Here is a 25,104-nt window from a genome sequence, read left to right as displayed (position 1 = left end):
CCCCAGTCTGTGATCATCATGACACAAGCTATAACTATTATAAAGAAAAATCAATTACAGTTTCAGAACAGCATTAAGTTACTTTTTTTCACAGTTTCATCATATAACCTAAATTGGTTTGATGCTATTTAACATGATATATACAATGAATTGGCATCGTACAGATTTCTGTCAGCCTTAAAAGGAACTCTATTCCCTAAATAAACAGATGGGTAAACTTTGGGTAGATGGGTTTGCCGCACCCTTGATCACATCACATTACATTACTACAGCCGGATCTGTTTTCTGGCTTTAGTGGAATAGAAGTGGGCGGGTGTCCGCCCTCCTTTGGCGACGTCATCGGCGGCGTGGCGGTCGCACAGAATTTGTCGGGAGCGCGCTTCCCTGTGCAGCCGGCCAGTCTCGAGTGAGTCAGAGCTAGTTCAGACTAGTCAGAAGGTAGACGTTCATCTCCGTTAGAGAAGAACAAGGACCTGCTAGCCCAACTAACCGAGCCAACAGCCGCGTTGCTTCTCTGTTCTAATCCGAACCAACCAACTCTGAATTCGCATTAAATATGTCTAATATCGTCTGCTGTCAAACGCCCCAGGTAAGAATGATTTTTCTCAAGAAATGATGAAAGAAAGTTGCGAAGAGGAAACGATGCTACTGGTGTTGTATCCGTTAACCTATGGAGAATCTGACACTGGTTAACGTTACAGGGGATACTAATGTATTGTTTCAGACTCAATTCATTCATTTTGTGCTTCATTGAAATAGATGGTTATTGTTGGCTCAGCTTGGACCGCGAGAGAAACTGCTGGAAATGCTTTGAACGCCGTCTGGTATTGGGGCGCGGGCAATGTCACCGAGAAAACGGCGGCTTTCCGCATACGGTAGCCTAATGGTTGACAAGGACATCTATATTGCCAGCTAACGGTATAGTGAAGCTATTGCGTGTTTAAACGGCAAAGCTGTCGTCGGACACGGGACCCGCTAAAACGACCAAATGTATTCGACTTGGTCCAGTTTAGGTGAAGTATCGAGAAGGGTTGCCTTGACAAAGAGATGAATGTCGCATGGCTTCCCGTCCTAGCCCAGCCGGTTGCCTAGCTAGCAGGCTAACACGCGCGCTTCCACGCTTGCTGCTGCTCTCCATCTTTCACTTCAGGTTGCTAGCTAGAATGCCGCCTGTCTTGTTAGCTACCCTGAGGCTTTGAAGTATTTGTACTGTCTACCATTAAGTTTGATCCGTGTAACAGTAGGGGATTTTTTGTGTGCTCTCTCTATACTGACCTATTTTTTGTGGCGGGATAGACTCTGTCCATTGCATGTAGACTTTCTGGCACATTTCCATACATCATGGCATTGGCATTTTACACTACCAGAGGAGGCGAGGAGATGACAGACAAGGCTTCTCGGCGAATAGACGAAACATCAGATGCTAGGTGTCCAATCATCAGACTTGCCCAGTGACAGGGTTGGCAACTTGGCATGGGTACATGCTGTCCTTTCCCCGCCCCCCAGTTAGAGACACATTCATTGTATCAGATTTTATGGGCTATCATCAGTCTTGAAATAATATCGACGCCTCACTATCGCTGTCATCCTCGAGCGTTATCGATTGTGCTGTATTGATGGTCTCGTTGGAGGAAATGCTTTAGCCGATGCTTACTGATTCAGGGCTCGGTCTGGCTTTAGTATATAAATATTACCATATTGCCCGACTGCAGGTTGTCTTCTCTAGCCACCCGGCTCAGCAGAAGCATTTGACCTACTGTGCTTTCAACGTGGAAATCTGGTTCTTAGGCTGGCAACCACTCTAATACCATGGCTCTCTAATTTTATAACAAAAGGCCATTTAGTAGCTTCTTTCAGGCAGATCAGTAAAAGGTCCATATTGTCTTTGAGTGATCACAAGCCTAGTCTTAATTATTCTCATATATATTTAATGACAGTATAAAGTGTTCCCATAATATTTGTAGCATGCGATTCCCTCGCTCTTGACATGGGGGAATTTCTGAGGTGTCAAAATGCCTTTGACTTATCATTTCCACTGCTCTTCAGTTCAGTCTCATCTGAGTTAATGAGGTCCCGATGCTGCTACTGCTTTGATTAGGGATGTGAATTTTTCTATATTTTTGGACACCCTCCCGCTTCTCCTGTGTTTTTGTCATATCTTGATTACATTCCTGTTCAAGATAGTCATGTTAAAATTCCAAGCACTGAAACTGGGTGAATTACCGGTATGTGGCTTGACTTGGCTTGGCAATCCCTCTCTTCACCACAGGGGGGGTCCAACTAGCACTGATTGTTCAGTGGCCAACCTGCACCTTTGTGCCTGACTAACCAAATGGAAACACGGAGAGAAAAAAGTACATTCAGAACTACCCTCTGTGACAAAGTTGCGAACACTCTCGCTCTTTCTCTTTTATCCCTTTGTCCTTTCTCCTTTGTCCCCTTTTTGTTGTCTGGTGTATGCCTATACATCCACTTTCACAGCTCACCCAGCCTGCCTTGCTTTCTGCCTGTATCTCAATATACTATATATACTTTGTGTCACTGATCCAGTCTGAGTCCTCTTCCTTCCTCATTTTCACTCTAGTTTCCGCTTAAGCCTTGTGGTTCTTGTGACCACATGAGTAATTAAGTGCTTAGCAAGCAGTCGTCGTAAGGTTAGTAGCAGACTGAACCTCAACATTACTGATTAATACAGTCAGTGTGACACACTTAACATAGCAGTTTTCTTTGTCAGAGTCCATTTCTCTACTGCAAATATAGACTAATCCAATTTGTAGGTTATTGAACTTAATTTCTTGGTTTGCCTCTTCTCTATACGCGCATTTTGGAAAGTCTCCATTTGCAGCTGCAATCTCCTGTGGTTCATTGGAATTTTCCCGAATCACCCTCTTCTAGTTTCTGAGGAAGAACACCGATAATGACGCAATATTGTCTTATCAGTTTACAGAGGATTATTATTTAATCAGAGCCAGTGATTAAGGCGACAACTTGATATTGGAAAGGAATGATCAGGATGGGAGTGGTTTGGCTGGGGAAGCAGTGAGTTGAGGGTTAGATGGAGAAAGGAGAGACGAATAAGGGATAGGCTGGAGTGATGGACCCAACCTTGAGGAGGAGTTTGGAGTTACTAGAGCACTCAAAAGGAGCTTCCTGCCAGATGTTGCATAACACCGCAAATCTGGGCCATTTTCTACATCTACACACAGGGCAGCATACAGCTTTCCATGCCAGTCCTGGCTGTAAATGCTATACTGTGTCATACAATATGACCCTTTATTCTCTAGCATGTGCCAGCATGCTTGCACATAACCCCATAAAATCTTTCTGCCACACTTCAACACTCATGCGGGTTAGTATTGCACATCCGCCATTCACACATCTTTGGCCAAACCCTACACATTAGTACTACACATTCACACGCGTGCACGCTCACACTCAGGCACACAGGTAGCATTTGTCTGGGTGGAAGACGCACCCAGCTCCGAAACAACGCTTAACTTGCTATGACTGTTTGTCATGTGGTACGCTGTTCTTTTCCACAGCAAAGCAATGAATTTTTCATAGTTCCTCTTATTCCTCCTCCTCCTTCAGACTGATGTATCCACCATCCTTTCCCTGTACATTTTGTTCTCTCCTCTTTCCCTCTTCCATTATATTGTGTAAGTCTTGTATGTAATTAAATGGTAAAGAAAAAGAACATGCAGTCAAATGAAGGCTGAGGAATCTGATCTCACTGTTCCTACTTGTGCCTTTTGTATCGGTAATGTTCCTTGACTGATGATTATCTAAAACCCTCCTCACACTATACAGTGCGTACAGTGCTCTAGAGGTCTGAGTCTAGTAGTTTTCCACCACTGCGTAGTGCGGGCAATGACTGGTTTGGATTTTTATTTTTATTTTTTTGCATGAAATGCCAAGTACATAAGTTTGTGTGACCTCTGCAGAAGATTTTATTATAGGGAAAAATAGTAGGTTCAGATCACTGGCATGGAATTTTCACCTTACATATTTCTGTTTAATTGGAAAAGGGATGATTGGTGTAATTAGCTGTTGCCACTAAACGTGCATGGCGGTAGAGCAGTTGAACCAGTTGGTTGACACCTTTTGCTCCTGGTATTGGATTACTTTGGCTATTACAAAGGCATAGCTTAGGGCATTCTTATTTAAACATTAAAAAATGTCTTTGATCCAAAGAGTGTGCATAACTGCACACGTGCCCAGACACCCTCGCCCTCTCAGTGAGCATTTTCTTTCAGCTGAAGACAAGATGTCCCAGAAAGAGAAATGCAGCACAAAAGTGTCTTTCACACATGGCCTTGGGTTTGCAAGAATGCTTGTGCCATTCCTTCGAACCATCTGACTGTGGAGAAGACGTTGGTCATTATTTCCAGCAGCATACAAAGGACATACTGTTTGTCTGCTCCTGTGTCTGGCTGTCCTGTACGCTGTCCGTATGGCTACTCATGCTAGCAGATGTACCTGAAATGGCCCAAGATGAAGCTGCCACAGATTTTCCTTATTATATATCAGCCAATGTGCCAAGAAAGGAACCCTCCCTACTTAGCTGTAGCCCATGTTTTTTTTTTTTTTAAGCCTGTCAAAAGCAGCTTTGTGGCGGCATCTGTAACAGTAGCAGGGTCCATCCACCTGTCTGCCTGCTTCAGTAAATCTCAGGTACTTTATGACCGCTTTGTCTGGCCATATAAGCTTGAACCCAAAAAGGATTCCTGCCTGTTTCTGGTTGGTTCCACACAGAACGAGTACTGGTGTGTGTTTATTAGACTCGGTAACCCTGGTGTACTACAACAGAGTCTGTCTCACATAACTGGACTGTAGAGTCACTGATTGCCCATTTCCGCAGCAATGTACTCACCTCATCTATAGTATGTAATGTCACTGCCTGATTTTAAAGAATTAAACTGTATAAAATATCTGAGTAGAAATGTTGATCTAGGATCTGTTTAGCTGTTTACTCTTTCTAAATCAATTGCATATGGACCCACAACTGAATAATGATTTTAACAATGCAGTTTTCGGTTTCATATACTCACAATGCCCCCGAGTGTGACTGTTGAAGAGAGATTGTGCAAATTGTCTCCCCTGCGTCACATGTCGCTTTGGTGAGGAATGGAGGCTTGCGACTATCTGTTACAGTACCTTCAGGCCTCATCACTAATGAGTACTGCTGTTATAACTTTTGCAGGGTGAACTGGAGAATTTTCTTGAAAATACACACACACACACACACACACACACACACACACACACACACACACACACACACACACACACACACACACACACACACACACACACACACAGATATCTGCAGTGTGACAGCAGCTAGAGTGACAAGTACATTTTATGCATGCCAGTTCAACAAATCACAGCTCTTTTATAATGAGTTAGAATCTCATGCAAGTTGTACCCACACACGCGCGCACACAAAGCCGAGCTTCCCAGGAAGACCTTCCCACATGGTGTGTGGATACAATTTCAGAGTATCGGGCAGCTGCTGTGGTCTGTCTTGTCCTCCCTCCCCATGTGGGAGTGATAAACATAAAACTGTTGGATTTATTTACCAAGCCCCAGACGCAGATGGCCTGGTGGTGAGCTGGTTTGGCATGACATTGGCTCCGCTGTGTTCATTTCTGCTGTGCTGATCCATTAGTACAAGGGAGATCTGTGTATATGTGTTTGGCCTTGGAGGTTAAAAGCCCAGTGTGTCTGTGCTCTCCTTAGGCTTAGTAGCCAGTCAAATCCAAACTCTTAAATCTCAATATGAAAAACTATGTTGAGACAATATGGGATGATCTTCGTTGGATGTGACATGCAAGAGTGGGTGGGGCTTGTGGGCCAGGGGTTGACAGAGTGCCTTGATGGAAAACTCTTGCTGTATCTCAATGACTGGCTGTGACAATATTGACATTGGCATTTTCCTTATAGGGGAATACTTGAATGAAAGAGTTCCTGTAGGGCGGAGCCAGCCTGAGGGGCGTGTCATAAGACTGAGTCAGAGGGGCTTTGCTTCAGAGCGAGCAGAGCTGAGAGCGTGAGACGGATTAGATGGTCGTGTCTTAGCCTGGTAGCACGTGGCAGTAGGTGTGGAGACTTGAAGGACTAAATGGAGGGGGGTGTGAGGGAGGCGTATCAAGGGTTGGGTTTAGTTAGCAACACTGTAACCTCTAGGTATAGAGGATCTTGGAATAGGAATGCTGAATTCCAGTTTTCTTAAATTCGCTGGAGTTTATATGGTCAAATGAATTGGCCAGTGATTCTAAATTAGATCTCCTATTCTCGAGAGGGATACTGAGAGAATGGAGCAGGGTGAGGAAGGGCAGTGTGCTGGGCTGCCATGCCAGGCGCTAGGTTGTGATTTTAACACGGGGAACTGACTCATGCTAGAGCAGCAGGTGCCAAGAACAAGCCGCGGCACGATTTCAAATGAGCATTTGCCCTGTGTCCACTTGACTAAAATAACTCATGTCCCTTTTTCTTTTCTCTCTTTCTTCTAGGTTATAATGTATGACCAACACAGAAAAAGTACAACTCTATAGCCAACGGGTTCCCAAGGACTTGATTACAGTCGCTTCAAGCCTGATAGTTTGTCGGTGCGGCTGCCCCCCCTCTCCCCTCTGCTCACGCCCGTTTAGTCAACTGGCATTACTTCTGACAACTTCCCCATCCCTCTCCTCTGGTGAAGAAGACTTGGATTCTCCCGTGGTCTCTGTCTGCTTTGCCTACTGCCCTCCTTTGGCTCCCGTTCTCTACTCTCAGCAGTAGCGCTTCCCTGGATTTACGTCATTCTCTATTAGGTAAGGCCATAACTAATGCATGGGACAGATTATATACTCATACACAATGCACATGTTACAGGCACCTAATCCTAATCCTTGCAGTGGCCATGAATTAATAAAACCAGCTATTAGGAACAATACTACACAGCTGAAAGCATGTTGGACAGAGTGGAGAAGACAAGCATGCGGGATAATATTGACCGTCGTGGCATGGATTTAATTTGTTTACCCGTCCTCTTCAGGCTTTCTATCAAAATTCACCCAAGATGATTCCAAACGGTTATTTGATCTTCGAAGACGAGAGTTTCCTGGATTCAACTGTGGCCAAGATGAACGCCCTGAGAAAGAGTGGACAGTTCTGTGATGTTAGACTGCAGGTATGGCTCAGTGCACCACTCGCACACTCTCACACACAAACTCTTTCACCTCCCTTCTGCAATTTCACTAGTCTTGTCATCTCCCACCTCTCATACCTAAAACTGTCTCTCTTTAGAAATTTTACTGCCATCACACTCTCTCCGGGAAACTACTGAGTCACTCTGTAATCGGAGTGCTTGTGAAACGTGAGAGCTAGAGCGTGAGAGGTGCTGTAGGGAGAGAGGTGATGAAGACGTTTGTCTAGAAAGCAAAATACATTTTCAAACACGTCTCACAACGACACAACCTTGAGGGGCTTAATCTACACCTGGTTTTGTGGTGTAAAAAAAACCTATATACAGCACAGTTCACTGGGGTTGAGTGATGTTGTGTTTTTTTTTTTTTTTGTTCAAAAACCAAGTGAGCCATGCCAAACTTGGAAACTGGAAAAGGAGTTGAATATTTACTTTCCTGCTTCCTGTTATGTTTCCATTGCTCCCATATCTCATGTTGAGAACCTGTTCCCACCATTTATATGATACAGACCTCTAAAGAGATTGGTTATGCAACCAGCCAGGAACCTACATTAAGATGTTGTTACTGAGGCACAAGAGTGTGTAATAGGCTTTTGGCTCTTATCTATATTTCCTTCTGTGTCACTTGGATTTTTATCACTGTCATTCTCCCTGATCCAAGTGAATGCCCTGAATTTCTTTCTTTCTTTCCTTTCACCCCCAAGCTCCTGACAGCATATTTCTTAGCAAATGTTTTCCCCTTCAAAAGGCTCAGATGTCTCCATTGTTTAACCTCTGCTCTCTCTTCGATTATCCAGGTGTGTGGTCATGAGCTGATGGCTCACCGTGCTGTGCTGGCTTGCTGCAGTCCGTACCTGTTTGAGATCTTTAATAGTGACATCGAGCCTCACGGAGTCTCTCATGTCACCTTTGAGGACTTGGACCCGGAAGCTGTGGAAATCCTGCTCAACTACGCCTACACTGCCCAGTTAGTAGCACCATCTTCTTCTTGACTTTTAACCTTTTGGCCTTAAGACCTTCTTTGTGAGGTCTTATCACCGCATCACCGATCTTATCCCTTTCCTTTGCCTTATTGACGTGTATATGTTTTCTTATGCATCCTGGAAAACATTCAAATAGCCAGATAATGTGCTATGTACAGATGACTTTGGTAACTTAGGTTACCTTAACCTTTAAACTGTGTTTCTCAGCCTGTCAGACCCATCTGTCTTGTTCAACGAGTGTCTGTTTTTGTCGTCTGTGTTCCCCAGGCTAAAGGCAGACAAAGAGCTGGTTAAGGAGGTTTACTCAGCAGCAAAAAGGTTCAAGATGGAACGAGTCAAGCAGGTATGTTGTAATTTATCTTCCTGCCCATTTTTACCGGTCCTGATAATGTCCCATGCAGTTGCCCATGAGCTCCAGGAGAACTTGCCCTCTGCATATTTGAAAGCACAGATGACACTCCAGGTTAAAGTTGAGTACTACAGAGTCTTAACTTTAGCCCTTAAGTGCAGAAATTGTAAAATTGTGTTGAAGTAAACAAAAGGTTGGCTACACATTGTTTTTACCAGGCCATAAAGAAGGGTTATTGTGTACCCCTAATTAACACTCATATCTCCCACTCACTTCACAGATTTGTGGGGACTACCTGCTGTCTAAAATGGATTGCCAGAACGCCATCTCCTTTCGTAACTTTGCCAGCTCTATGGGAGACAGCCGAGTGTTGGCCAAGGTGGACGCTTACATCCAGGACCATCTACTGGATGTGTCCGAGCAGGAGGACTTCCTCAAACTTCCCCGCCTCAAGGTGAGCCCTGACTGGCTTAACGTGTGTGCCATTTGGTTAACACCTTTATCCACAGTTCCTTACAAGTACTGTGAGTGCACACACTGTCAGTATAGGTGGTACCAATGGGGATCAAGAGTACCATTCTCTTCCTGTGAAGCTACACGGGACCACAGTAGCAAATTCTTTGTATGTAGGGTGATTTGAAAGGGCATGAACCAGCCAATGAAATGTTCCCCTTCTCTGCTGTACTAATGTAGCCAGCTTTGGAGGTCCATGGTTGAGTAACACATGCTGGACTAAGCTATGTATTTTTAGCGTTATGACTTTGACCTAAGATTAGCAACGCTCATGAAGATGTGCCTCATGTGTCTCCTCCTCTCTGGTCTAAATTGTGCTGATCAGTGAAATCAGCTGGTGTAGTCTTTGGCTGGAACAAATACCTGCACATGCTCAGCCTTCCATGGCACATGGTTTGAGACCCCTGATTTAGAGTTATAGATTACTTGGGAGTTGTGTTGAAGAAACATAGCTGTAATATTTAATCCTTGCCTGAAGTGTGCCCCAGACACATTAACTGATTACTATATTGATTATTGTTGGAAACGCATGACTACTGACATTTGTATGACTTGTTATTGCTGACTTCCAACATGGGTCAGTTGTAGCAAGATGGAGTGGAAATTATTCAAGAATTTATTAGAAAGCAGTCGGACTCATATTAGTCTGCACATCATTTTGAATTAGACACTCAGTTAATGTATGTGCCTTTGTTTTGGAACAACAGGCGCTTACTGGTGTAATGATTGTTTTGGGTGGTTCCTAACCAACTTATTATGAGATTAAGATGAATTCCGTCTGTATGGCACAATTGGGCAATGATACATTAACAAATCAAAACAAACCAAAAAACCCTGTTTTGTTTTTGTAGGTAATTGGGCCATATGCCAGTAAAATCAAGTTTTTCAACGGGGCACATTCAGTGGGCAATAAAGGCTGTGGTATTAATCCCCTTGATGCAATCCAATCACCATATTCCTACTGTAGGTGAACCTAACTCCTGTTTCAATGCCTTTATGTGTTTACAGTTAGAAGTAATGCTAGAAGACAACCTGATCCTGCCCAGCAATGGCAAGCTCTACTCCAAGGTGCTCAACTGGGTGCAGCGCAGCCTCTGGGAGAATGGAGACCAACTGGAACGACTGATGGAGGAGGTCAGTACCAGGGTGTGGAATCTCAACGCTCAGGCCACCACACATTGCTTCCCTCCTGCCCTGCCCCTTCCCTCCCTCTGTCTCCTGTTTTTGACGTTAAGAAGTCATTAAACGGCTGAAGTAGAAGTGGCATGCCGTTGTTATGCTATGTCAGGATTGTTCTTTTTTTTTTCTCTGGTTTGTTGAGGTTTTTGCAGTAAGACACTCTGTACCCCTGAACCATACTACAGATTAGAGGTGAGCAGAAAAAAGAGCTGCTGTTTGCTCTTGTTTTGTTTTTTTCCACTGTTCTCTTTTGGGTACGTGGTTGGTTCACACACAACCCCACTCCAGTGTTACAGTGCTCTTCTCTTCTGAAACGCACAAGCAGGTTCTTAGAGGTCTGTCCCTTTACTCTGCTGTCTCACTGCTACTTTTCTATCTGAACAGGTTTGTGTTTGTGGCTCCGGTACTAACAGGCGCTCCTCCCCGTTGATTTATCTCTCCTCTAGGTTTATTAGCAGCAGCAGGAGACCAGACTGAGGAGCCAGGACTGAGCCACCAGGGTAATGAGTCAGAGAGAAAAGAGAGGGAGGGAGGAGAGAAGCACTACTGCCTCTCAGCAGCCTCTCTCTTTGCAGCCAAGCAACACTGTGCTCCCATCTGTCCATGCCACATATACAGATGCACACACACACAACAGGCATCCAATTTCTACATTTACAAAAACACATTGCACACAACCATTTCATAATAAATACATGTAATCAAATGCCCCTTGACCACATATACCAATACATTTTCATATAGCATGTAGGCCTACCTGTCCATTGGCACATCAGTTACCACTTGAATTGAGCCTTGGACAGAAAACTGCTTTGCACATATTAACATGCTCATCACAATCATTGTATTTCACTAGACCACAGATGAATGGCTCTGGTAAATTCTTAACTCTCCATGGGAAATTGTTATAATTTGCAGCAGCTCTTAAAGGTTTTCACATTTTTCAATATCCAAATGGTATTTCTTTTGCCCTTGAGAAATTTGCCCTTGAGATGGGCATTACTGACCCCATAATGTTTTTACAGTATTTTCACATTCTACCATTCTGCCTGGCCTTATAGCTGTTGAACTGGTTTATTTATTTTTTACATTTTTGAGATTTCTCCTTTTTGTTAAATCTCTTTCATGTTGCAAGCATTAGCTTGATAATTTTTTAACCACAGCACTATTGTCAATCCTGGATTTGACTGCCATCACAATGACCAACTTCCTCAGCTAGAGGACTGGTTTCCAAGCAGCAGAGGTGAAAAGAGGGCCACATGCTGCCCTTCCCCCTCCTCCTCTCCCTCCTTCATTCCTCACCCTGAAGATCTTTCCAGATGCTGCCACTCACTCTTCACCAGCTCCCCGTCTTTTTTAGAGGCAAAAGGAGGAGAGAGCCACAGTTAAACACAGGAGACAGCATCTTGAATCCCAACACTTAACCCTCTTCGTGCAGCGGCAGCAGCAGTGTGTGTGTGTGTCTTTTTAAAAGAAGCTCTCCATCCAAGCGACTGAAGATCCAGGCCTTCTTCCCTTCCCCCTCTTCCTCTAACACTGCCCCCCTCCTCCTCCCTCTCCCCTTTACGCTGGGGTTCTCAGTGTGTTGCCATGGAGACAGCCACATGGGTGTGTTGTTGCTGTGTGTCTTGCAGGTGCAAACGCTGTACTACTCAGCTGACCACAAGCTGGTGGATGGAGGGCTGGTGATTGAGGGGCACACTGAGGTGTTTAGTGGCGAGGAGGACCACCTACAGTTTGTGCAGGTACACAGCAGCTTGTGCCTGGCCTCCATGTGATGTAGCCTCTATCAGTTTTTGCCCAGTAATGTGTAGCTTTAATTTACAGCTTGTGCCTGGCCATGCATAAAAATAGTACACAGCTTGTGCCAGCTTGTGACTAGATATAGCTTATTTAGCGCTGCAATGTGGCAACTGTACAAACACTAAATTCAGTGGATTAGCAAGAAACAAAGGGTAAAGCTTGCTTGGGTTGCTCTGCATTACTGTTGAGCATATAGTGAAATCATATTTTGACTTTTATGGTCAGTGATGGCTGTCTCAGCTTTCGTCCTTGATTTGGGTTGTGATTGAACTGTGTGCTTTCAGATGTAGTCTGGTCTGGCACCATGCTGTGTTGTGCTGTGTTGTTGGCTTCAGATGGCTTTGTCAGATTTCAATACTTGGACTAGTTTTAAGTAGGTTCATTCTCTGGAGCCTACATACACCAGTTGACAGGTTGGATTAAGGGTTTGTGGGGGTATGATGAGCTGGTGTTGGCCACCGGTGGGCCTGTGGTGCTTGGCTTCTGTAGCTGCGCTGTGCTCTTGCAGAAGAAACCCGTGCGGGAGAGCACCCAGAGACAGCTGAGCTGCAGCTCCTCAGGAAGCCTGTCGCCCTCCAACCAAGCAGCAAATGCCCCCAAACAGACCGCCAGGAGAGAGTGGAAGTACATTGCCTCTGAGAAGACCACCAGTAAGTGTTTGTGTGTGTGAATTGCAAATAACAATAATAAAGTTTATTTGTGTAACACTTTGCCAACTGCTTCAATAGTCATAAAAGCAAACCTCATAAAATAAATTGGAATGCTGGGAAATGGATGGGATTGCTATTTTTTCCCCCATTTGTTTCCTAAGGTCATTTATGTTTCAAGATTTTTCTTGAATCAAGTCACATCTTGATACTAGCAGAGTGGTCCGCTTTAGTTCAGGATATTGTCACTTGAGAAAGAAAATTCTCCTAACAGGTGAAACTGCATTGGAAATGTGAAATTATATCATCCTACTGGCAGATTTTTTCACTTGTTATAAGTAAAACAAAATTGAGACTTGGTACTAAACTAAATGACAAAGAGACATTTTTTTGCAGTTATATGCAGTATATGTTTTTCCTTTCCTGCCTTTAGTGTGTTGACCACTACAGCCAACTTGGATTCAATTTTCATTCATACCACTGACATATTCCCCCTGTAGACAACACCTACCTGTGTCTGGCCGTGCTGGACAGTGTGCTGTGTGTGATCATCTTGCACGGTCGCAGCAGCCCCCAGACCTCTCCCTCTGCCACCCCCTGCCTGATGAAGAGCCTCAGCTTCGAGGCCCAGCCCGAGGAGCTGGAGGAGCAACCGCTCTCCCCCATGCATTATGCCCGCTCCGGACTGGGCACCGCATCCCTAAACGGAAGACTCATTGCTGCAGGTTGGCACTGAACTTGGAAATTTACCCACAGCTTAGAATAACCAGTATGGTAACAAACCAGTATGGTAAGATACTATGTAATTGATAGAGCTGGATGGAGACTGAGATGGAGGTTGAGGTTTTCTGTGCATCATTTAAAACATGTGAGGCTGGAAAAAGTTAGTGTGCTGCAACTTAGGAGCTTGGAGTCGTTTGGTGTGTATATAACGTGTATCAGTATAACCATGAGGTACTCAGTTACTAGCACAGCCATGGGCCATGCTGACCAATAGAGAATGCCTAAGTCTTTGTGATATTTGAAAACTGTTTTAATGAGGCTAACCATGGACAAATGGAACCTGAGCATCTGTATGTTTCTTGGAAAATGTGGATAATTAACTTGTTTTTTTATGGGGGGAAAAAAGTCAAATGAAGTGTAAGGGAAAACTCTGTATAGCCCCAGAAATCATTTTAACAGTCAGACCCCAGAGGTCAACTGAACGCCTGATGCATCTCGATGTTCCTGCAGGAGGCTACAACAGAGAGGAGTGTCTGAGGACTGTGGAGTGTTACGACCCCAAAGAGGACCGCTGGACCTTCATCGCTCCCATGCGGACTCCTAGGGCTCGCTTCCAGATGGCAGTGCTCATGGTACAGTTTCCCCATGTCTCTTCTTATCTCAGATTTATTGACACTAGTATACAGGGACATTTTGAATATCGGCGTGGTCGCACACCTGTCCAGTGAGCTAAAAATACTTAAAAGAGGTTTCCAAAATCTGTCAATAGGACCTTTTTTATGTGTCAAGTGCACAAAGCAACCAAAATTTAAATGTCAGTGTTTAACTGGTTGACTGATGTATCATCTGGTCTAAAGAGGAGTGACTCACCCCTTTCCTTCCCCCTCATAGGGTCAGCTGTATGTGATGGGTGGCTCAAACGGACACTCAGACGAGCTGAGCTGTGGGGAGACGTACGATCCGCACGCTGACGAGTGGGCTCAAGTGCCAGAGCTCCGGACTAACCGCTGCAATGCAGGTCAGTCTTGCATGGATTTGGTATAATCGCTTGATGAATAAAATGATTTTCACTGACAGCTAGAGTAGTACTTTAGGATTTTGAGCCCTGGTCTCGCAAGACTATCAGGGTGGGAAATTAACACCCCGACTGGTAACTGTTCAAGTCTCAACTGTATTACACAGTTTGTGTTATTGGTCCTGTGAGCTCACCTCTTTAATCTTTTGTCTATCTTAAGGTGTCTGCTCCTTGAACAACAAGCTCTATGTTGTGGGAGGGTCGGACCCCTGCGGGCAGAAAGGCCTGAAGAACTGTGATGCTTTTGACCCTGTAACCAAGACCTGGTCCAACTGTGCCCCCCTCAACATCAGTAAGTATCCACACAGCCCCACACACACTCAGGACATTCCATTGAGTCGGATTCATACTTTAACCATCAGATGACAAACCATATTACATAACCCACTCTCAAGTCTGAACCCAACATCACACTTTGTTGTTGTTTTATTTTAAGACTAATGAATGTCCTAGAAAGTGTGTATTTTACATTTAGATGAAGCTTTAATTATCTCCTTGGGGAAATTGGGATGTTGCAGCAGAGACAATAGTATCAGTAAGAGTTAAGACAAATAGTGAGTAGTGGAGACGATAAAAACAAACAAGTACAACAGATTACAACTAAGTGTGCATTGCCAGCTATTCACATTGCACATACAGGTGTACAGATGGGAGACAAATGCACAGAAAATGTAGTTATATTTGTACTAATAAAGACTTGTAGGTCTTCAACTGAAAATGCCGTAGTAACCATGTTTATTTTTTGTCCTGTCATTAGGGAGGCACCAGGCAGCAGTGTGTGAGCTGGACGGCTTCATGTATGTGATCGGAGGGGCAGAGTCGTGGAACTGCCTGAACACCGTGGAACGCTACAACCCCGACAACAACACCTGGACTCTGATCGCACCCATGAATGTGGCCCGCAGGGGAGCCGGCGTGGCCGTCTACGAAGGTAAGACCACAGAGAGGAGGGTGGGACCAGAGACATGGTTCAGCTATTGCAAGTTGCTAAGTTATTGACCGTTCTACGGCAGCTGATTTTTATGTAAGGCATTTTACCATCATAATGTCGTGTGCCAGACTTGCCATCAACACGCCTTGGTTCTAGACAAGAAGCAAACTTCACAGAGAACATTGAAATTCATGCATTCTGTTTGAGATTTTTCAGTTTTTGCGATGCACAACTGGAATTTGGCAGAAATGTCCAATTTGTTAAGAGTTCGATGTGGCTGATGCCGACATGTCACGCTCTCTCTAGGCAAACTGTTTGTGGTTGGTGGTTTCGATGGCTCCCACGCGCTGCGCTGTGTGGAGGTGTACGACTCCGCCCGCAACGAGTGGAGGATGCTGGGTAGCATGACGTCTGCACGCAGCAACGCGGGCGTGGCCGTGCTGGGCGACGTCATCTGCGCCGTGGGCGGCTTCGACGGAAACGACTTTCTCAACACGATGGAGGTGTACAACCCCGAGGCGGACGAGTGGAGCGACTGCACCGAGGCCCTGCCTTTCTGCTCTGCCTGAGGGTGGAAAGAGAGAGGGGGGGGAGGGAGGATGGGGGGAGGAGGGAGGAGGGGGTTGGGGAGTTTCACAGTGGTTCACCTTTTTCCAAACTAACAGGCTTAGTGACGTAATCGTGTTTTGTGATGTTCTGTGTGTATGAGCGGATTTGTGTGGGTGGGAATGGGGCGGGGTGATGGTGGGGGGGGGGGGGGGTTCCAGGGGTGAGGGGTCTTCAGTGAAGACTGGCTTATATCCGACGGGGTGGGGGGGTGGGGTGTGTTGCCCAAAGCAACATGACGCCTTTGCATATTGCATACAATATTTTCCGTGCTGTATATATTTTGTTTTTCCTCATTTTTGTCGAATGCCAACATTTAATACACATTTAGTGCTTTTTTTTTTTTTTTTTCTTAGAGTTGAAAGGTTGTGTATTGTTTTTCATTGAAGGTTTTCAGAGAAGCTAGCTACTGTTGGTCACCTGGAAAACTGCAGAGTCTGCAGTGGTGACATACTGGGAAAACAGGATTTTTGAAAGTTGATTCAGAATATTTCTTTTCTCAAACTGTCATTTTGCTCACGTATTTAAAGATCTTTGGTTTGAAGCCTTACTCAAAGTGTGAGTGGAGAAACACCTGTCATGGCTTTTTGTGTCATTTTAAGCTAAAGCTGGATTGCTTTACGAATCTTAAATGATGGCCTTTTTTATATTTTTATACACTGCTGATTTACCAATAGAGAAAGTAGCAGACGCACATGACAGCTGAAGTCATTGAATCTAACCAGTGCCAGTTTTAGTAACACGTTTTTTGTGCACACACACCACATGCACAACAACCATGCTTCTGCTAACCAAATCTTTTGTTAGTATGATTTGACTAATGTGTAGAGATGCGGTTTACTGAAGATCTTTTTTTTCTTTTCTTGTGAGTGTTTTAAAGTGTCAGGCATTGGCATAGATTCTTGGAAGGAATGTTAGAATGATAACATTGTATCACATTTGTAACAAGTTATTTCTTAACTAATAAACCATTTCAACCTGAATTTTTTTGTCTTCTGCCCATTTCCTCGATGCAGAAGAATAAATGATGTGCATATGAAAGGGAGTCGCTAAGTGATGTTGGCCGTAACCTGGCAGTGCTATTCAATTTGAATCACTGAGAATTCTGCACTAGAGATGGGCTATTGCAATTTATATTTCTGCATTTAGCTGATGTTGCTAGCTAGCTCTTGCTAAGCCTAACCCTGGATTTTTAAAAAGTCAGTAGCAGGAGAGAGTGCAATTAGTATGTATGTTGTATGGAGGGGACAGCAACTTGACAGCACTAGAAAAACTTATGTCCTGGCTATGGGTTTACATTTGTAGGCCTTTGCATTTGAAGGCTTCCATCTAGACTATATATACCCTCTGCAGTTGAACTAGATGGTGCAAGCCTTGACTAAATTGTCAGCAGCTCAATCACTGACCCCAAATATAGCATCAGCACTCCCCCCCCCCCCCTCCTCATCTCTCCCTCTTGCTCGTGGTGGCAGGTAATTACCGTCTGTCCTGGTTACTGCTGCCTAAGCTTCCACCACTGCCGCCATTTTACACAGAGACTACCACACTAAGCCAGTTTTTTTTTTCTGCCCCCCAAGTGTCTAATTTGGGAGAGATTACACTAAGCTTGCTAGCAGAGACATCGGCAGGAACGGACGAGGACGACGACAGTCATTCTGGGCTGCAGGAGCCTTGAACCAGAGCCAACTGAGCCGGCTGCATCTGCATGACCTCAGACACGGACAACTGCCCGTCTGTCAAAGCTGGTTAAACCCCTGTCCTGCGCTCTGCCACATTCAGCCCATTCACAAATTGGCCTCCTCTAATCTGTGGTGAAAGACCTGACAACGCAGGAGAGCAGCATGGATATGGGCCAAGTATGCCGGGCCACTTCCGGTTCACTTGATGGGTCTGGCCTTTTAGCCTTTTGCCAATGTCCATAGGTTGGTGTCCAGTCCCAAAGCACACCCTACTTCCTTACACAAGAACAAATTATGCTCAACATTTATTTTACCGCCGGTTTTGCTGCCTTCGTCTCATTGTGTTTAATTTAGACGACTCCCAGAGGGGACAAGACTGAGCCACAAAGAGGTGGAGACAAATTTAAAGAGTGGGGAAGAGAGTCAGTCTCAAGGGCATATTCCTTTGTAAGAACCAAGTAGGAAGCTTACCCAAGAATAAGTGTAATAAACGTGTATTTAGCCACTTTGATTCTTCCTGGTCACATAGTGTTTGTTTCATAGCTTACAGATAAGCATAGGACACTACATTTAGACACAAAGGTATTATTCTGACAGCAGAGGGGGAATATGCTGCTAAGGGGTTTGTTCCTCTGTGGAAAATTTCCATCAAATGAATAATCTATAACAGTAGGATGAAAGCTTTTTTATTATTAGCCACACACTTGATTATGGGAGGCTGAATGGATGAGGAAGGGTCCCATTGGGACAAGATGAGCTTTAGTTTTCCTCACCTCTTTAATCAATGTTTTAGCACAGATTGCCTTTCATGAAAATGGTATGATTTAGGAATCATGTTCACCTACTGTGAAAATGTAGAAATAGTTATCAGTTTGTTATTTCTAAGATTAAGAGACCACATGAATTAGGAGATACATGGTTAATCTGTAATGGAACACATTTTCACTGTTTCTGACTTTTCAATCGAGCTGCCACCTAGCTTCCATCTACTGTGACAATCTGAGAGGCAGGAAGTTCAGTGAGTTCAGCTCGGCAGTGGCGATCGTCATCCGTCTTTTCGACCTCCTCTCCTACAGGAGCCGTCCCTCTTTCTCCTCCACCTCCTACTGCGTGACGTCTGATGCTTTAGCCTGTCTGTGTATCACACAGCAGCAGCAGGTGTAATCTCAGCCTGCCTGCTGGCGTCACCTGGGCTCTAATCCCCTTAGTCACCACACACACACACACAGAGTGACACACACAGGCCGGAAGCTATCAATTGGGAGCACAGCACACACTCCAGGGCTGAGCATTTCATAAAGACTACAGGCAATACTTAAGTTACAGAGTGCGGTTGATTCTTAGTTTGAAGTCACAACACAAGATTATTTGTGGCTATTTAGCTCTATTCCAAAGATCCAAGTAAAAGTTATGACGGGGTTTTGAACTCATCTTCTGTACACTGAACACTGTAAGCTAGTGATGCAGATCAGAAAACAGATGCCTGTAACATGTGGCTGCAAAAACAGTTTAATTTGTTGTCATAAAGTAAATAATAAATAATATTTTCATACATAAAAATATGCTCTGAAATATATATTTCACATTATTTTGCTCATATTTACATTTCTATTTAAACGTATAAAACAACCAAAACTAATATGTTGAACAAACATCTTAAAAAGGTGTAAGAAACAAAAAAAATAAAAATAAAATCGATTATATTAAAACAAAATATTTCAGGACCCGCCGGTCTGTAGAGCTTAGTCTGAAGAGCCTGTAGAGCCCACACACACACACATGCACACACTCAAAATACCGGCAGATACACATATGAAATACTCAGAAACACATACATGCATATCACTAAATAAATATCATACATGTATGTATATGTATGAATGTATGTATGTATATATGTATGTATGTATGTATGTATGTATGTATGTTTGAAAAGTAGGTATACACTTTTTGATAGTAATAATGAAAAACAAAGCTTTATAATTTAGTAATTTTAACAAAATAATTCAACAATCAATAGTCCATAAATAACAGCTGTACCTAGAAACAGGAATGTATATAAAAATGTATTTCTACTTTTGAAACACCCAATATATATTTTGAGGTGAAGAGAGATCGTATCAGATATGTTGAGTCAAGCTGCCACAGTAGGCAGAATGAGACAGGAGTTAAGCAAAATAAAATAAAATAAAAATAGTATTGGTATAGAGGACAACAGAAACTGTGTAAAATAGTCAGCGTAGTACTCAAGATACTAGACATTCCTTCCAAGTTTCAAAGAAATTCAGTCTTTTAATTTCTGGAAGACCTTTATGGGTATGAATATACATATGCTGTGAGAGGAATATTTGAGAAAAAAACTATCTTCATTTACTATGGATTCCTCCTTCAATATATTATTTACATACCTCTAAAACACTGCTACACGTTTGCGATTTTTATTTTACATACATATGTGCAAGTATTTCTTACATTTACAGTATGTGTGAGTATTTAGTAGCATGTGTGTATGTGCGAGTGTTTCATATGAGTATTTCAGCAGCAAATTCCGAATTTAGTCCTACAAGGTCTCTCATACCACAAAGCCTTAAGCCTGATGTGCAGCATGCCATAACAGGGAGACAGTAGGGTGAGGTCGAAGTAAGTAACTTCACCCCGGTGCTGGTTTGACAGCACAAACCTGACGTCACGGCGCAGTGGCTGATGCAGAGCAGAGGTGACAAGGTGACAGTCCAGCCATCTGATATTAGCCAGCATGTTACAATCATCCGACAGCTTAATGTTGCTGGCAACATAGTATTGTTTCCTGAACCAAAAACATACAGAAAGACGATTTCATCTCCTACCATACAGGCCAGTAAGCAACAAAACTAGGGTTATATCCCAACTAAGCTGCAAAAAAACTGTGGAGGGAACTGTGAAGGGAAGATGAGAGTTTTTACCACTCAACGGAAATGATTTGGCAGCAGATAAGAGGGCCAAATGTTGTGAAATTGTTGAATAAATAAGAAGCAGGGGGTTGAACTCTACCAACCGGAAAACAGCCCAATACACAAAATAGAACAATGCTGTGTGAGTAAACCGTAGACACCATAACAAACACATCACTTTCCTGAATGATGGAGAGCAGCCATGACCATACATTCAGCAGAGAGTCTCTATCTCAACACACATTTTTATACAAGAAAAAAAAAAGTGAACCAGTCCAGGCGGCATAGTAAAAACAAACAACCCTGTAACTTACAGTTTTTACTTCAAGTAAAGGATGTGAGTTTATTCAAGGCTTCTGGTTGGCTGATATGGTGCAGACTCCCTGAAGCTGGTCCGATCGGGGCTATGTGGTGTGGGTGATGTGCTGACCCATGGCCTCAACACAGCGATCCAGGGCCACTTTGAGCTCCATCAACTGGGTCCCCCCTATCCTCAGCCTCTCCCTGGGAACACAGACACACAATTATTACAGATACATTAGATCCAAATACATAATAGAGAGGAAGAGAAAAACGACCCTCCAAGGTGCTTCTGCCCTGAGATAATAACACTCTGTCAGTGTGGTGGTTGAGCTAGAGCCACTAATGTGAAACTGGGCCCTCTTTAAATGCCGCACACACACACACACACACCACACACACACACACACACACACACAATGTAATTATATGCGGCAGCTTTCACTCCAACGCCTTGTGCACATTTTCACAAAGCAAAGAGACGACTTTCATCCAAAAACTCGCTGAGAGCTTCAAAAACACTGAAAGGCTTACTTACAGAGTCAAGCACAGAAATATATATATATTGTGTGTACATATATAAACACACACGCAACCTACTGAGAGAATTGGCAACATTATAATGCAATATTAGATATTAAGATATTAAGCATCAAACACAACAATGCCACACTGCTTTCTAACTATTTGGGTGTTATACAAACAAACAGAAAGAGAATGGAAGAGATGGGTTGATGACTGAATGTTCTATTCACTAATCATGTTCTGTGCAGAATGTACACAAGAGACAAAAGAGCCTCTGTTTACAGCCTCCAGAAGAAGGCATGGGTTTTAACAGCAGCTATTTATGGACACTTCTCTCCAATGGAATTACATTTTCTGGTTGAAACACCATCACACATGTATACATATACATGTAAGCACATATGCACAAGCACATGCACACACCACCAGTCTTCGCCGTCAACAACACACACACACACACACACACACACACACACACACACACACACACACACACACACACACACACACACACACACACACACACACACACACACACACACACACACACACACACACACACACACACACACACACACACACACACACACGGGCCTCTATAGTCTTGGCAACGGCTGCTTGGCAGCAGAGACACTGAGGACGCTTGTTGCTTGTTTGTTTCCTCCTCTGCTTTTGTTTCCACTGGAACGTTACATAACCGCGGGGAAGAGAAAAGAGAAGGAGGAAAGAAAGACAGGAATCTGTCGGCAGTTGACGCCCCCTCTCTTTACCCAACATCCATCCATCCCCCTCCCCGTCTTCTTCCAAGTGTGTAGATGTGTTTATGTAACCTGCGGAAATGACAGGTTGCGTTACGGACTGTTAGCTCCTGCCAGCTTTAGGCTACTCCCACGATGTGTTGGGCTGTCACATCTGATCTGGCCTCACACTCCACTGTTCACCACGGAGACAGAGGAACTGTGTCAAAGGCTTCCTGTCAATGTGTTTACATTGACAGCCACGGACTCGTCAGTGTGACAAACACACACTGGTCTGAGTTCAAATGGCATGAAAGCATTAGTATACGGAAACTGAACACTCAAATTGTGCACACATTCACTGACCCAGATAGACAATGTGAGGGCTGTGCTCCTGCTTTGCATTACATATAATGGGCTATATGTGTTTGACTGCTAATTAACTTCGACCAAACATGCCTAGGGGACAATAATGATTTGCAGCGAACTGAACCTAAGGCCACATGATATGGTGAGATGACATAACCGACTATTCTTCTCCACCACCCAATCACAGCTGTTAAGTTCAACGGAAAGCATCCAATCTGATCCGCTCTGCTACCCGACGAGGAACCTGCTGTTCGCACATGGTTCAGCTGCCATGGTGACCAACTCTTTGTCTTCTCAGTCTGCTGTTCAAAATCAGTTTGGAGAGGAAAAACCAGTTGAATGGCGGGCACCAGAGAATGATTTGCAGGGAGATCCCCCTTAGAAAAATACATTATCGGTGAGCAAGCTGAAAGCTGGCACACTCATGTTATTCTCAGGATATTTAATTTATTACTACTCTCTTCCAAACTTTTGGCCTGTAGCTACTTCAACATACTTTCAGCGAGAGACTCCATTCAAACTTTGATTCTCTTTATACTTTAAAAATATTTAACTTGTCTTTTTATTTTTTTCCCATAGATATGAATGGTGGAATGTTCAGAAATGCTACAGTGAATTGTTGCATCATCAGCTAGTGATGCTACAATTCACTGCAGCTGGACCTATTAAATTCATGGTAGTCAATGCGCTTCACAGCCTTCCACTACTATTGCTCCTACTACCACAACTCCTCTGCCAACTCCTCCTCCTAGTCCCACTACTCCTACTACTCTTCCTTCTTCCACTCCTCCTACTCTTACTAATAGTCCAACTACTCCTACAACTCCTCCACCTCCTTGTTCTTCTTCTCCTGCCTCTTCATCTCCTCCTACTAATCCTCCCACTCTTACTATTCCTACTATTGCCAAGTGCTAACATGCTGTAGGTCTAGTGCTAACATTACAGTAAGCAGTTGCTGTCTTTGTTGACATAACATGAGACCTCCGAACAATGATGTCAAGCAACCATTCCCCTTTTAATCAACCTGGATGTCAGAATCCTGCCAATCAGCAACAGCAAACTGTCATTAACATCATTTCACTTCTGTCAATGCATCCTCTGATTATTCAGTGGTCATCCATTTTGTGTATAACTCTTAACCCTGACAATCAAATTTATATGAAACTAAGGCTCCCTTTGATTTTTTTTTCTTTTCCAGTTGAAAGTTAAACATTGACCTCTGGAGTGTGACTCATACCAAGTACAGTGGCTCATGCAGGAATGCCAGTTAATGATAACAAGCTGGCACTGAGCTCTCTGCAACATATTCGAGGTACAAGGGCATTCTGGATAACAGTCCAACTGGAAAATGCTGGAATATTATTACACCCCACTAATATTGAGTTTAGTGGATCAAGCATAACTTGGCCTATGAGGCTTTGCTTCGCAGAAGGAAGGAAATAAGAAATAATCTCTATTTCTCCTTCTCCGTTCCAAACACGGCTATGTTCAATTCAGTTTTGTGAGTGAATGATCTTTCATTAGCAAAGACATTGCAGTTTCTCTTTACTGTACATTTTGAATTTGACTGAACTGACACCAGGCCTTAGCTTTTATTCCATTCAACCACGTGTTGTGCCCTATAGGCTGGGTATGTGTGAAATAGCAGAAAGGCCTGGGAAAATGAATTATGTAAGAGAAGCGATAAGGAGGTTAAACAATGACGCACACACGTACGCACACACACACACACACACACACACACACACACACACACACACACACACACACACACACACACACACACACACACACACACACACACACACACACACACACACACACACACACAATGTATGCTCACACACACACACATGATGTAAGTACAGTGGAAAGGGGCAAAGATACGTGTGATATCTGTGCAGCGCTGTCTGGACAACTGACGCATTTGGTCTCACCTATTACCTGAGCTAACCAGCAGTTGTAGCTCTGTCGTGAAAAGCCAGCAAGCATCAACCCTGAGGCATAATGACATATCCACAGAGCAAAAATATTACGCTCAGCAAAAGCAGTAGTCTCACACACATACACCCACAATTATATATACAAAGACAGGCACAGATGTTTCTATACAAAAACGCCAGTAAAATCACATAAACAGACACATGGAGCATACATGTACACAAAACATCACAAACATGTAGAAGGAGACACTTATGCACACAAGGTTCCATATAGTCAACTAATATTTCCTGGAGCTGGATGTGTTAAAACAGAAGGCAAACGGAGGTGATCCACATGATATCACAGAGACTGGAAGACATTTGTGCTCTGGTGTGGTGGCTGATGTGTGTGACTGAGTGTCTTATATGCACTGGGTAGTGGATATGAGATGGAGAAGAAGCCATTGTAAAGGTCCCACGCTTTTTACACAATTGCTGCATTGCTGCTGCACTGTTGCCCAACCCTCCAGAGAAAGAGGTAGGAAAACGCTGCAGCACTAATGCAGGATAGCTGCAGGGTGGAGGAATTCAACAAAGACTATGACAATAAAGTGTGCGCCTATATAAATCTAAATCATTACTCT

General features: G+C 43.7%; 2 protein-coding genes across 3 annotated transcripts in view; one reads left to right on the top strand and one right to left on the bottom strand.

Moving 5' to 3' along the window:
* Positions 1–412: 412 nt before the first annotated feature.
* ivns1abpa (influenza virus NS1A binding protein a) lies at positions 413–15,971 on the top strand. Its single transcript, XM_071528718.1, has 15 exons — positions 413–589; positions 6,516–6,815; positions 7,040–7,174; positions 7,987–8,156; positions 8,440–8,515; positions 8,802–8,975; positions 10,043–10,168; positions 11,848–11,958; positions 12,525–12,666; positions 13,164–13,388; positions 13,897–14,018; positions 14,278–14,404; positions 14,622–14,753; positions 15,219–15,392; positions 15,699–15,971. The coding sequence occupies exons 3-15, from the start codon at positions 7,064–7,066 to the stop codon at positions 15,959–15,961; spliced, it is 1,953 nt and encodes a 650-aa protein (XP_071384819.1). The 5' UTR covers positions 413–589; positions 6,516–6,815; positions 7,040–7,063; the 3' UTR covers positions 15,962–15,971.
* Positions 15,972–19,190: 3,219 nt separating this feature from the next.
* The window catches only part of swt1 (SWT1 RNA endoribonuclease homolog), a 30,795-nt gene continuing 24,881 nt past the window's right edge, over positions 19,191–25,104 (bottom strand). For both annotated transcript variants that reach the window (XM_071528720.1, XM_071528721.1), the window contains one exon: positions 19,191–21,111. In XM_071528720.1, coding sequence (XP_071384821.1) covers positions 21,012–21,111 — 100 coding nt within the window. In that variant the 3' untranslated portion in view covers positions 19,191–21,011. The remainder of the gene's footprint in view (positions 21,112–25,104) is intronic.

Source organism: Centroberyx affinis, unplaced genomic scaffold (genome assembly GCF_046629955.1).
Source record: "Centroberyx affinis isolate AG114_WGS23_722 - 3 ecotype Tasmania unplaced genomic scaffold, CSIRO-AGI_Caff_v1 ptg001715l_1, whole genome shotgun sequence".
NCBI classification, from domain to species: Eukaryota; Metazoa; Chordata; class Actinopteri; order Beryciformes; family Berycidae; genus Centroberyx; species Centroberyx affinis.
This window is presented reverse-complemented; position numbering and strand designations above follow the sequence as displayed.